Source organism: Engraulis encrasicolus, chromosome 18 (genome assembly GCF_034702125.1).
Source record: "Engraulis encrasicolus isolate BLACKSEA-1 chromosome 18, IST_EnEncr_1.0, whole genome shotgun sequence".
NCBI lineage: Eukaryota > Metazoa > Chordata > Actinopteri > Clupeiformes > Engraulidae > Engraulis > Engraulis encrasicolus.
In genome coordinates this window covers 41333578-41346045 of record NC_085874.1, presented here as the reverse complement: position 1 = coordinate 41346045, position 12468 = coordinate 41333578, and the positions used below count along the sequence as shown (strand labels likewise).

At 45.5% G+C, this 12468-nt stretch overlaps 1 protein-coding gene across 2 annotated transcripts in view; it reads left to right on the top strand.

Annotated features, from left to right (window-relative positions):
• Positions 1–12468, top strand: part of LOC134469409 (microtubule-associated protein RP/EB family member 3-like) — a 42355-nt gene that overhangs the window by 24808 nt on the left and 5079 nt on the right. For both annotated transcript variants that reach the window (XM_063223644.1, XM_063223642.1), the window contains exons 3-4: positions 693–820; positions 4008–4153. In XM_063223644.1, coding sequence (XP_063079714.1) covers positions 700–820; positions 4008–4153 — 267 coding nt within the window. In that variant the 5' untranslated portion in view covers positions 693–699. The remainder of the gene's footprint in view (positions 1–692; positions 821–4007; positions 4154–12468) is intronic.

The window sequence follows — 12468 nt, the reverse complement described above, 5'->3', positions numbered from 1 at the left end:
GGTCTCCCCCTCCCCCCTCCAAGCAACAGCAGTACCCGCGCAGACTGATTTTACGATCGCTGCGCTGTGCAGAATGAAAGGAAAGGTGACTGTTGAGATAAAACAAAGAGGGACTGCAGTGGAATGCAGATGTGTGTTCCTTTCTCATATGACAATTAATAATATAATGTTTATAATTATGTATATGATGCTTAAAACGTGTTGGCTTATTGGCGAGACAGGCAATCATTTCCTTGGGGGAAAGAAACCCAAAATCAGATGTCTCACGCCCCCCCTGTGATGCTGGGCTATAAATATGCTGTTTAAGAGGCTAGATATACAGTAGATTGTTCATGCAGAAGTATCAATATTTTGTTCCGAGGCCGTCAGCATGAAAAATGTGAAGAAACACACCTTTCCAAATCGTTTGGTGTTCCGTACAAAAATATCAGAAACAACATATGTGGAGCTCTTGGCACAATTCAAAGGGGATCGAAATATCATTTTCATTCCGTTAAAAACGCTGTTGAGGTCCCATGAAATCGGGGGAAGTGACGTCACTTTCCAGCTCTATCATACTGTGCATATTGTTTACACTATATTATTAATGCTGACGTTTTTCTCTCTACCCTTTCCTTTTTATCCCTCTCTCCTTCTCCTCCCCCTCCTCTCCTCCTCCTCCTCCTCCTCCTCCTCCTCTTCCTCCTCTGCAGTTGGGGGATGGCGGTGAACGTGTATTCCACCTCTATGACTATAGAGAACCTGAGCCGCCATGACATGCTGGCCTGGGTCAACGACTCCCTGCAGCTCACCTACACCAAGATAGAGCAGCTATGCACAGGTACAGGACACACACACACACACATACACACACACACACCGCATGTAGGGCTAGTAGTCGTAGTAGTAGTAGTCAGGGCTCTAAATTAACTTTTTCCACCACCAGCCAATTTGGCTAGTAGACATTTTTTCTTACTAGCCAAATGGAAGGTCAACTAGCCATTTTTTTTATCTCACCAAAATAAACCATGCGTTAATTATGTTGCTTTTAATTATTCCATTAAACTATATCCTCAACACAGATAAACAATATAAACATTATACTCAACATATTTCACTGTTCAGTTTATTCTATAATTATTTAGTAATTATTTTTATTACCTGCATTTTCATTATTTTTTATTCAATTTACTCTGAAAACAGTGAATTGCATCACACATGCCTCTCACATACCAGACCTACGCTGGACCATATACTGTACAGACAGCCAAACACTAGCCTATTACACCATCACCCAAACCTCACATGCAGTATAGGCCTACACCTCACACAAAAACAGCATGCCTTCAACACACATGTTGCACACATACCAGACTTTCAACATACACTAGCCAAACACACACAACCGAACACTACAATACCTCATATCCCCCACACAGTATCACTTATTTAAACTTCACACACAGTAGGCCAAATGCCATGGACAATGCACAGAAGAGAGGGGTGGAGAGGAGAAGAGGAGGACACACACACACACACACACACACACACACACACACACACACACACACACACACACACACACACACACACACACACACACACACACACACACATACACACACACACAGCCAACTCAGTGTGATGTGTATGATGTCTGCATTGTGTGTTTCTTTATGCTGCTGCTGCTGCTGCTTCACACCTTTAGGTTCCTGCAGGATTAATACTTGCTTCACTCTAATATCATGCGCTTGGAATGACAATAATTAGGCTACGCTATGTCTAAACTAGTAGACATCCAATAACATCACGGAGACCACCAGCTTTCACTTTGCTACTTTCATAGCGTCGCTAGTTTTTTGTTACCGTTTTTTTTTTTTTCACTTACTCGTTCATCCATGTCAAACTCGTGCATGGTCTTTCCGATGGCGTGGGCATTATTAGGAAACGACAACTCCATCGTAGGTAGTTGCGAGGACCTCGCAAATATCGGACGACTTCTGACAGCAGGGCTACACGGTTTTGACAGACAGCTGTCATGCTCCTCCACTCATGCCGTTTTCGCTCCACCACCACCACTCCATTTCAGCGTCACTACAGTTGCAAGTTGCATTCACCGACACATAACCTTGCTCTAACCACTGCCACATTCTTTTTCACCCATCCAAAACCTACAAAATCGAAGTAATCCGCGCTAGTCCGCTCATTGAAAATATTTGATCAACAGTAGTTCCAGCGCGGGCATCTAACACGCAGCCAATGAATGTGAAGCTGCGTTATTGTGATTAACGGCCAGCCAATGGGTGTGGGCTACATCATGACGGTAGGCCTAATGTTTATGGGTAATGTAGGCGCCGTTTTACGTTCATCAGACGGCAGTCAGCCACAGATCTGTGCTGGCAGCTGTTTGACGTTCGGGCGCGCGCTAGAGTCTACCGGCCAAATTGGATGATTTTTTCTACTAGCCAAAATGGATTTTCACCCGCATTTGGCGTGTTGGCGTGCGTTAATTTAGAGCCCTGGTAGTAGTAATAGTAGTAGTAGTAGCAAAAGTAGCCGCAGCAGTTGCAGTAGTAGTAGCAGTAGTAGTAGTGGAAAGTAGTGTAGTGGAGAAGTATTGGAAATAATCATAGTAGTCGTAACAGCAGTGTAAGTAGTAGTAGTGGTGGTGGAAGGCACAGGCTCTGCAACCGTCAGCGCCAATAAGTATAAATTGGCCTTTAGCAGTAGACTTTGGGTGGGAAGACAGAGCAGATATAGTGTCGGTAGTGATGGCAGTAGAGTAGTGGTAAATGTAGTGACTGGGTGGGACCAGATAGTCTGGTGAGTCATTGGGTGTGAAGAGGGGCTGGATATAGTAGTAGTTGGATATAGTAGTAGTTGGATATATAACACTTGGGTGGGTCCAGAAATGGGATGCAGTAGTAGCATACCGGTATGCTCTATTCCAGAGTTGTTTCTCGAAAGCGTAGTACAGTAGCTAGACAGTGAGTTGCCGATGGGAAAATGCATTGCACCCAACAAAGTTAGTAGCTTCTTCCATCATATTCTTTGTCATCTTCTTCTTCATCATCTTCTTTTTCTTCTCCTTCCTCTCCCTTCCTCCTCCTCCTCCTCCTCCCACCTCCTCTTCCTCCCTCTTCCCTCCTCCTCCTCCTCCTCTTCCCTCCTCCTCCCTCTCCATTTCCTCCTCCTCCATCACTTTCCCCTTCATCATCATCTTCCTCTCCTCCTCCTCATCCTCTTCCTCTCCTCTTCTTCCATTCTCCTCCTTCTTCTCCTCCTCTCCTCTTCTTCCCTCCTCCTCCTCCTCCTCCTCCTCCTCTCCTCTTCTTCCCTCCTCCTCCTCTTCTTCCCTCCTCCTCCTCCTCCTCCTCCTCCTCTTGCCCCCTGTCCTCCTCTTCTTCCTCTTCTTCCCTCCTCCTCCTCCTCCTCCTCCTCCTCCTCCTCTCCTCTTCTTCCCTCCTCCTCCTCCTCCTCTCCTCTTCTTCCCTCCTCCTCCTCTTCTTCCCTCCTCCTCCTCCTTCTTCTCCTCCTCTCCTCTTCTTCCCTCCTCCTCCTCCTCCTCCTCCTCCTCCTCTCCTCTTCTTCCCTCCTCCTCCTCTTCTTCCCTCCTCCTCCTCCTCCTCCTCTCCTCTTCTTCCCTCCTCTTCCTCCTCCTCCTCCTCCTCTCCTCTTCTTCCCTCCTTCTCCTCCCTCTCCTCCTCCTCCTCTCCTCTTCTTCCCTCCTCCTCCTCCTCTTCCTCCTCCTCCTCCTCTACTCTTCTTCCCTCTCCTCCTCCTCCCTCTCCTCCTCCTCCTCCTCCTCTTCCTACTTCTCCTCCTCTTCCTCCTCCTCCTCCTCTTCTTCTCCCTCCTCCTCCTCCTCTTCCCCCTCCTCCTCTTCCTTCTCTCCCTCTCCTCTTCCTCCTCCTCCTCCTCATCCTCTTCTACCTCTTCCTCCTCCTCCTCCCTCCTCCTCCTCCTCCTCTCCTCCTCTTCCTTCCTCCTCCGCTTCCTCCCTCCTCCTCCTCCTCCTCCTCCTCCAGGCGTGGCGTATTGCCAGTTTATGGACATGTTGTTCCCGGGCTGCATCCTGCTGAAGAAGGTGAAGTTCCAGGCTCGTCTGGAGCACGAGTACATCCACAACTTCAAGGTGCTGCAGGCCTCCTTCAAGCGCATGAACGTGGACAAGGTGAGAGGGACGCTTCTTTAAACCCTCAACGCACGGCGTTCCACCAGTGGAAGGCTTTAATAGTCACATAAAACACGTAACTACCAGTACTTCACCACTATGACGGTGCACAGGGCCTTTAGTAATACATCATGACTTGATCATTGCCATTTTGGTAGCATCTAATTCATCATGAGTGGCTGTGTCTGACAGGGTTAAGCCTGTGGGCGCTGGTGGCTCAGGTGGTAGAGGGGCCATTTCTACAGCCAGAAGTTGCAGGTTCGAGCCCTGCTCTGCCTGAACCCATCAATGTGTCCTTGAGCAAGGTACTTAACCCCAAGTTGCTCCTGGTGGCAGGGTGGTACCCTGCGCGGCAGCCACTGCCACCGGTGTGTGAATGAGAGAGTGAATGGGTATACGTACGTATGTGAGGCATACAATGTAAAGCGCCTTGAAAGCGAGTGAAAAGGCGCTATGTAAATGCAGTCCATTTACCATTTTCCCTTTACACACAGCCACTGTTATAACATCACTGTCACCAAAATTGTCTCTCAGTAATGCCATAGTAGTCTTGTTATATATGTTATACAGGTATATATATGGGCAGTCGTGGGTAAGCGGTTAGGGCGTCAGACTTATAGCCCAAAGGTTGCCGGTTCGACTCCCGACCCGCCAGGTTGGTGGGGAGAGTAATTAACCAGTGCTCTCCCCCATCCTCCTCCATGACTGAGGTACCCTGAGCATGGTACCGTCCCGCCGCACTGCTCCCTTGGGGGCTGCCCCCTTGCACGATGAGGCATAAATGCAATTTTGTTGTGTGCAGTGTGCAGTGAACACTTGTGTGCTGTGGAGTGCTGTGTCCCAATGACAATGGGAGTTGGAGTTCCCCAGTTAGGCTTTCACTTTCACTTTATAATGTAGTTGAGCATTTTCAGCAAATAGTGAATAGGCCCGCCGGTGACCCCATCTACAGTAAGAGGCTATACAAGCGTTGGCCATTCGCCCTTTTAAAGGTGTCTCGCAGACAGGAATCTGACAGAAGGGCCCATGGATGGGAGTGAATGAGGGGAGTGCAACAGCAGGACCTTTGTTAAGAAATAAAGAATAAAGAAAAAAAATGCACCACTACTACTACCACTAAAACTCATTCCGGCGCCTTTGCATATAGACCACCAGAGAGGAGTATTGCAATAGGTACCTGCGGTAAGGCAGAAGGCACAACGACTTGGGGCAGTGGCTCCCAAACTTTTTCAGCAGGGACCCCCTCTTGGACTTCTGAATAGTTTCACTATTAACCATGCAAGATAATACTATTTCTAACCAAATTACTATGTTAGCTGTTAACCTGTGGATTTCCATTTTGCCTTTTTACGCAATGTCCCTTTTGTCCGCAAGCCCCCTAGGGGTCACCACCCCAGGTTTGGGAACCACTAGACTATGGAATGTATGTAGTAGCAGGTCGCTCAGGGCCTCAGTTTTGGGAGTGCAGCCAAGGATTTGACACATTGGTGTTCAGGGATGGAGGTGATTGAGAAACAGAGAAATAAGAAATGTAATCGAGCGAGCGTTGCTATTTCGGGAACCTGAGGCACAGGTCCAGTAACTGAGGCCAGTCAAGGCATACATTTGCCGTAACAACCATTGAGGACACAGAGTTCATGTCCTCTGAATTTTTTTTCAGTAATGTAAAATGTATCTAATTGATGAAAACTGATATATGATCAACATTGATACATTCAGTCTATATACGCCATCCCCATTCATCCTCATGGCAGTGATTAATGAAAACAAATTCAAAAGTTAGACTGAAGAGTTTGAAGCATCCTAAATGTACAGTATGCAGTACAGCGCGCAGTATTTGACCTCAGTATTTGGAAATGTCTAGTTACGGCCCTGTCCAGGCATACTGCATTTGCCTCCTAAAGCCTCTTTTAGTCTTACTCGAGAACAGCAACAAAAAAAATCAACACAAATATCCCTGGTATGTTCCCAGACTAGAATCAGGCTCCGTTCTCCAATAACACAAATCCATTTGGATCCGTACAACAACATGCTGATTCAGAGTAGATAAAGAAGGAGACGGATTGTAGTCGGTCTTTGGAATCTGGTTTACGTTAAGCAGACAGGAATTTTTCATAGTTAGAGTTACAGTAAGTCATATCCAAATAAAATCTGGATTCCTCTTGGCATTCTGGTGGATGAGAGTGGTAGTCTTGTTAAACGTAGGTTTCTCGTATCCTTCAGACATGTAAAAGTGTTTGTAATGTCTGACATTTTTAACCCGTTAAGACACGGCATTATAAATTTGCCGTTACCAGATTGACAGTGACCAAGTCGTATTGCATTACTAAAGGCCCTGTGTTATAGTATTGTAGTACCATGGTAGTTAACTTTTTAATGACTATTACAGGGTGCCTCTGGAGGTACGGCGTGCAGGGGCTACGCTACTAAGATACTATGACCAGTAACACTGTGAATAATGTAGACATTTAGAGAGAACGTAAATTAATAACTAACCATTGTTGGACAGATTTACATTACATCACATTACATTACAGATTTACTTTCACTTCTTCATCTCTTTGCTACATGTTTGACTTCACTTCAATTTTGCTCATTAGCGTCTGCTGTAGCAGTGGTTGCCTTTATGTTGACAGGCCTACGCAGCTCCGTCCATACACAGAACAAGATGCCTCACGAACTGCACTGCACATGGGACCCAGCTTTGGGATTTAATGAAGTCTGACGTTGGCACGCTGCCAAACTCAGTTATATATCTGCTGCGGACAGCATCCCTTGTAGCCACTGTGTCAACACATCATATAAACTGTATACATGATAACATGACCATCCACACATCCACATAGCACTGTCCACAGCATATAAACTGTATACATGCCCATCCACATAGCCACTGTCCACCACAGCATACTGTATTTATACACATGCCAATCCACAGAGCACTGTCTGCTGTGGACAGCACCCGCATTAGCCTGGGTGAAAAGCCGACTGTTGACTCTGTCAATCAGTCTGGCAAAAGCCAAGAGGAATCTGTCTCCGTGGAGGGTGGGAGATGGTCTGATCTTCCTCTGTCATTTAAATTAAACGGAGTTCCGAATTCAAATTAAAACCGTGTTGTGCTTTATTAGCATGACTGTTACGATATAGTGTTTCAAAAGCATACAAATAACAAAACAAAAGTGTGAATAAAGTTACCTTAACCAATCAGTAACGGATGTCGCGGGTGAGTTCTGCGTCACCACTCTCAACTGTTTGCTGATTGGCTAAACGCTGAGAGAACCGAGCTGGAGGCTTTTGCCAGACGATGTGCGGAGCCAAAATCTTTGGGTGGAGTACATAGGATGGCATCGCCAGGCTACACCCACATAGCCCACACATTTTTTAAAGAAAGGTTGAGAACAAGAGAGAACGTTGATCTAGTTTATTCGGCTGCGAACGTTTCGGGCAGAGCCCTTCTTCAGCATTACCCTTTCGTGGCCGAATAAACTAAGAAAAAAAATCTGAAGAGCGCTGTCCTTCGCTTCCTTCATTCAGTTATGGTTTATGTGGGATTCAGCACCCGGTTAAAAACTGTGAGAATCATTAGGTGATAGTGTGAGCGTGTCTCCACCACCTAAGTTCCACATCATATACACACATACATGCACATAGACACTGTCCACACATTCCCATGCACATTATCATTGTCTGTCCACAGCATACCCATGCACATAGACACTGTCCATACATACCCATGCACATAGACACTGTCTACACATGACCCATGCACATAATCACTATAGTGTCCACACATAGCCATGCACATAGTCACTGTCCACAGCATAGCCATGCACATAGTCACTGTCCACAGCATAGCCATGCACATAGACACTGTCCACAGCATAGCCATGCACATAGTCACTGTCCACAGCATAGCCATGCACATAGTCACTGTCCACAGCATAGCCATGCACATAGACACTGTACCCATGCACATAGACACTACTGTCCACAGCATCCACATACTCATCCAAAGCGCTCTGCCACCCACTGGGCAAGGTCTAGCCACAGGGTATGGCTTAGGTGCTGTACTGTACTGCAAAAAAGCAACAACAACAACAAAAAGCTAAAACCCTTTCAGATTACTTTTTCTTCACTTTTTTGCTGTATGTCCAAAGCTTAGTTTAATGCGATGTTTTCAATATTGGGGTCGGGTCCCTGTCTGGGGTCCCCTGGAATTCAAATGGGGTTGCCTGAAATGTCTAGGTGTGAAAAAAATACTGATGAATAATTATAATTCTAACATGATACCTATGTAGATAATATGCACCATACACAATCCTAGACTTTATAGGTTTACATTATATTACATTGCATTTGGCAGCCGCTTTATAACCAAAGCGACTTACAAACGAGGACATAATCATAGTCCACATCATTAGCAGATACAAAGTGCACAGGAAATATACAGAGCAGCAAGTGCAGATGCAAAGAAGGGTTTTTTAATAGCATGCTATAAGTTTGCATGCCACTGCTGTGACCTACCTCACTTATTTTATTACTTTGGGCTTATAATGCCCCCATAAACCTACATAAACCTCCTCTCTCTCCTGCCCCCTCCTCACGATCTCCTGTTACCACACTGCAGTCCCTACCATAAAGACTCGAGAGGCAAGAGAAACTGTTGTTGACATTCATTTGACAATGATTGACATGAGTTATGCGATGTATGAATCTTTTTGGCGCGGGCTCCCGTCAGAGAATCGTATATGAGAGTGAGATAAAGCAGGCAGGTTCTTTTCCGGTATCCACTTTACGTTGGGTGAACGCCCCTTAAATAGACCTTCGATTAGGATACCTTCGTAGTCTTGAGGTAGAGAATAAATAGAGTCCCCTTAGCGCTGTAGATGGCGGTAGCGCACGTTTTGAGCAAACACCACGAAAAGAGAAGAAGAAGGAGGGACAACGCCCCCTTAGGAGACCAAATTTTGAGCACACGCTTTTGCATTGAGTGGCCGTGTTTCGATTCTTCTTATCCAACCTCTTTGCTCCCGTCTTCCCGTTGAAATCTGTGGTAGGAGCGCATGTCCTCCTATCGGTGATGGAGGTGGGCATAGCCTGCCCCCTTCAGACGGGAACCAACTGGTGACGGTGGCAGGAGGGGTGGAGGTGGCGTCTGAGTTGGCTTGAGCTAAAGAGCAGAGAACAGTTTGAGACTGGGTATTTTTAAAAAGCCACGACGACGATCTATTGGCTGAAAGAAAGGATTAATTAGTGACGTAGAGGGAGAATCCCAGATGCGTGCGTTAGGGGTGTAACGGTACACAAAAATCACGGTTCGGTACGTACCTCGGTTTTAGGGTCACGGTTCGGTACATTTTCGGTACAGTATATGGGAACAAAATAGAAAACCATTTTCTTCCTCAGCACGTTGTAAATTTCACCAAAATATTGTCAAAATACAAACGAAAAAAATGAAATACATTCAACCTGCTACTTTGGGTCGGAGATTTCATCAGTGTAAGAAATAGTACTTTCTCCTCAAGGTTTCACAAAGACCAAGCCTCTACAACTGTTTTTTCTTGAATTCTCTGTCAGGGTTCTGCGCGAGCCTCTGCATGTAGTAGCAGCATAATGTGAAAACATGGACAGAGTAGTCTTTTGCTTAACCTTTCGGTACTCGGTACAGCACTGTTCGATTCGGTACAGGTCTTTTCGGTACGATACGTCGGTTCGGTTCGATATTGTTACACCCCTAGCGTGCGTTGATTGGGTGATTGACAGGACGCTGAAGTGAGGGATGCCCATTGAAGAGGGAGAGTCTGATTGGTTATGGCAGGTTTATTGACAGCCGGGGAAGTCATTTGAATCTTCCTGGTAGAACTTAACGCAGTAGCTCCCATCTTCACCTCCTCCAAGGTCCCCATTGCCATCTTCACCTCCTCCAAGGTCCCCATTGACATCTTCACCTCCTCCAAGGTCCCCATTGCCATCTTCACCTCCTCCAAGGTCCCCATTGACATCTTCACCTCCTCCAAGGTCCCCATTGCCATCTTCACCTCCTCCAAGGCCCCCATTGCCGTGTCTGGAGTCTGGAGAGTGTGCCATCACATGTCTTCACCATAACCTTCATAGCTCTCACACAAGCACTGCTTATATCAATTCTCTTTTGGAGGAAAGTCTTTGATGCTTTATTCCAGGGTTTCCCAAACTGGGGTGCGTGCAACCCTGGGGGCAGAGCCGTCTAATAAGAGTTGCGCAAACCGGGGACCAGGAAGTCGGTTGGTGATGAGATTCGCGTAGATTAAAATGTTTCTTAACAGTAAACTTCTGTTCGTTGGAAACTAACACAGAACCATCACATACCAAACAAAGATTAAGTACAAACAAATTACATTACCTTTACCACATTTTCTGTGTTCTACGGCCACCTCCTAGAACTAAGTAACTACTTCTAATAGAACTAAAGTCAATGGGGATTTCCATGTTAACGCTCCGTGAGGCTCCATGAGAGCCGCCATTGCTGTGGAAAGATTGGTCCATTAAGGTCTATGGGAGTGACGTAACTCTGTTATTAGATGGCTCTGCCTGGGGGTGCGCGGCCTGCTACAGGGAGCTGAATAGAGCAATGGCTGAGATGTGTGTTTTTATACAGAATTAATGAACATTACATCGTTTTTAATTGTTTGGCGAATTGTATGCTGGAGGATCCATCTGAAGTGTAATTTATAACTCCTAGACTTGTCATGCAACAAGTTCCACTGTAATGATGGCAGAAAAAAACATCAGGTCTATTGTAAATGAGGATTGCCCATTTGTTGCGCAACATTCGCTTAGGGGGGGTGCGTGAACCGCATTGAAATGTAAAAGGGGGTGCACAAGGAAAAAAAGGTTGTGAACCTCTGCTTTAGTGTATGCACACAGCAGGCACAGTCTGATAAAGTACCGGTAAGCTACGTCAGGACCGGAGTGTACTGTATGTGTTTGACCTTAGCTACACAGCTACTGTATAAGAATGTAAACAATCGAGATGTTGAGAGACGGCATACTTTCACATGCTTTCAACTTTATGAAAACAGAGGAGGCTGCTGTGTGTGTATTTTGTCATGCTGATGCTATTCTGGTCGAGAGACAAGTCTGGGCGTTTTTAGGTAACCTTCAAAGGCTGGTCGGTCACCATGCCAACAAACGAACACCGTCATTACAGTAAAGGTGCACTCACTGTGTAGGAGGGTGCCACTGGCCAGAGAAGGTTTGCAACTATGCTGCTCATTGAAACTGTGCTGCTGCCTATTGCCAAATTTCATCTGTTCATGGATATTTACTAAACACAGTATTACTAGTATGACCAAGGCACAGTTAGTTTTGCGGTTAAAAATACTTAGAAATGGTGGTGTTAAGAATTTGCGAAAAACGGAACATTTGTGAATGGGTAACATGAATTCTGGAAAGAATCTGTTAAAAACATTGCACGCTGCACCTTTAAACATAATTTCTCTCTCAGAAATGTCTCTGTGTATACCAAAACGTACAGTATTTGGCCTTTTTTTCTTTCTGTGTTCTTGCACATAAAAACTGCAGGGATAAACAGTCAAAACAAACAAACAAACAACATGACATGAGAAGTAGCGTTTGTTTGTTTGTTTGTTTGCTTTCATAGGTGGACCTTGTTTACACATGTATACAAGGACAGGCTACTGCTTGGGCCTACCGGACCCAGGCCCAGGGGCCCAAGAGTCAAGGAGCCCTTGAAGTTCTAGCCTCTAAAAATCATGTTAAAATCACACTTTTAACAACTGTTTTTGCCTGATGAAGGTCTAGTAACGAAACGTTGTTTATTAAAGAAAGAACAGCGAAATGGTCTGTGTGCGGGAGTTTCTTTAAGTTGTTGCTGAGTGACCCATGGTGCCATCTCCGACGCACCTGCCAGCTGAGGTGTGCGAAAAAAGTCGAAGTTTAACAACTGTATTTTGTAAACACATTTGTAAACACATTTTGTCGGGGGACAGCCCCCCACCCCCTGACAACATAGAGTAGACCCTCACATCTGACCTAAAACTTTGAATCGTTCGGTTAACTGGCAACACCCATAAAGGGGGCCCTTTCTTGTTGTCAGGCCCAGGGGCCCATGGAATCATAGTCCGTCCCTGCATGTATATTTTTATTTTTGTTAACGCCCTTTGTTAACATGTAAACAGAATTTTAGCTCCCTAAAAGAGTATTCTAAAACAGTACTGTCACAATGTTTCTTTTTTTCATCCACATACCGTATTTACATGTAAAACAGGAAGAAAAATATCTGTTTTTGTTTGTACATATCCTCATACCTGTAATCA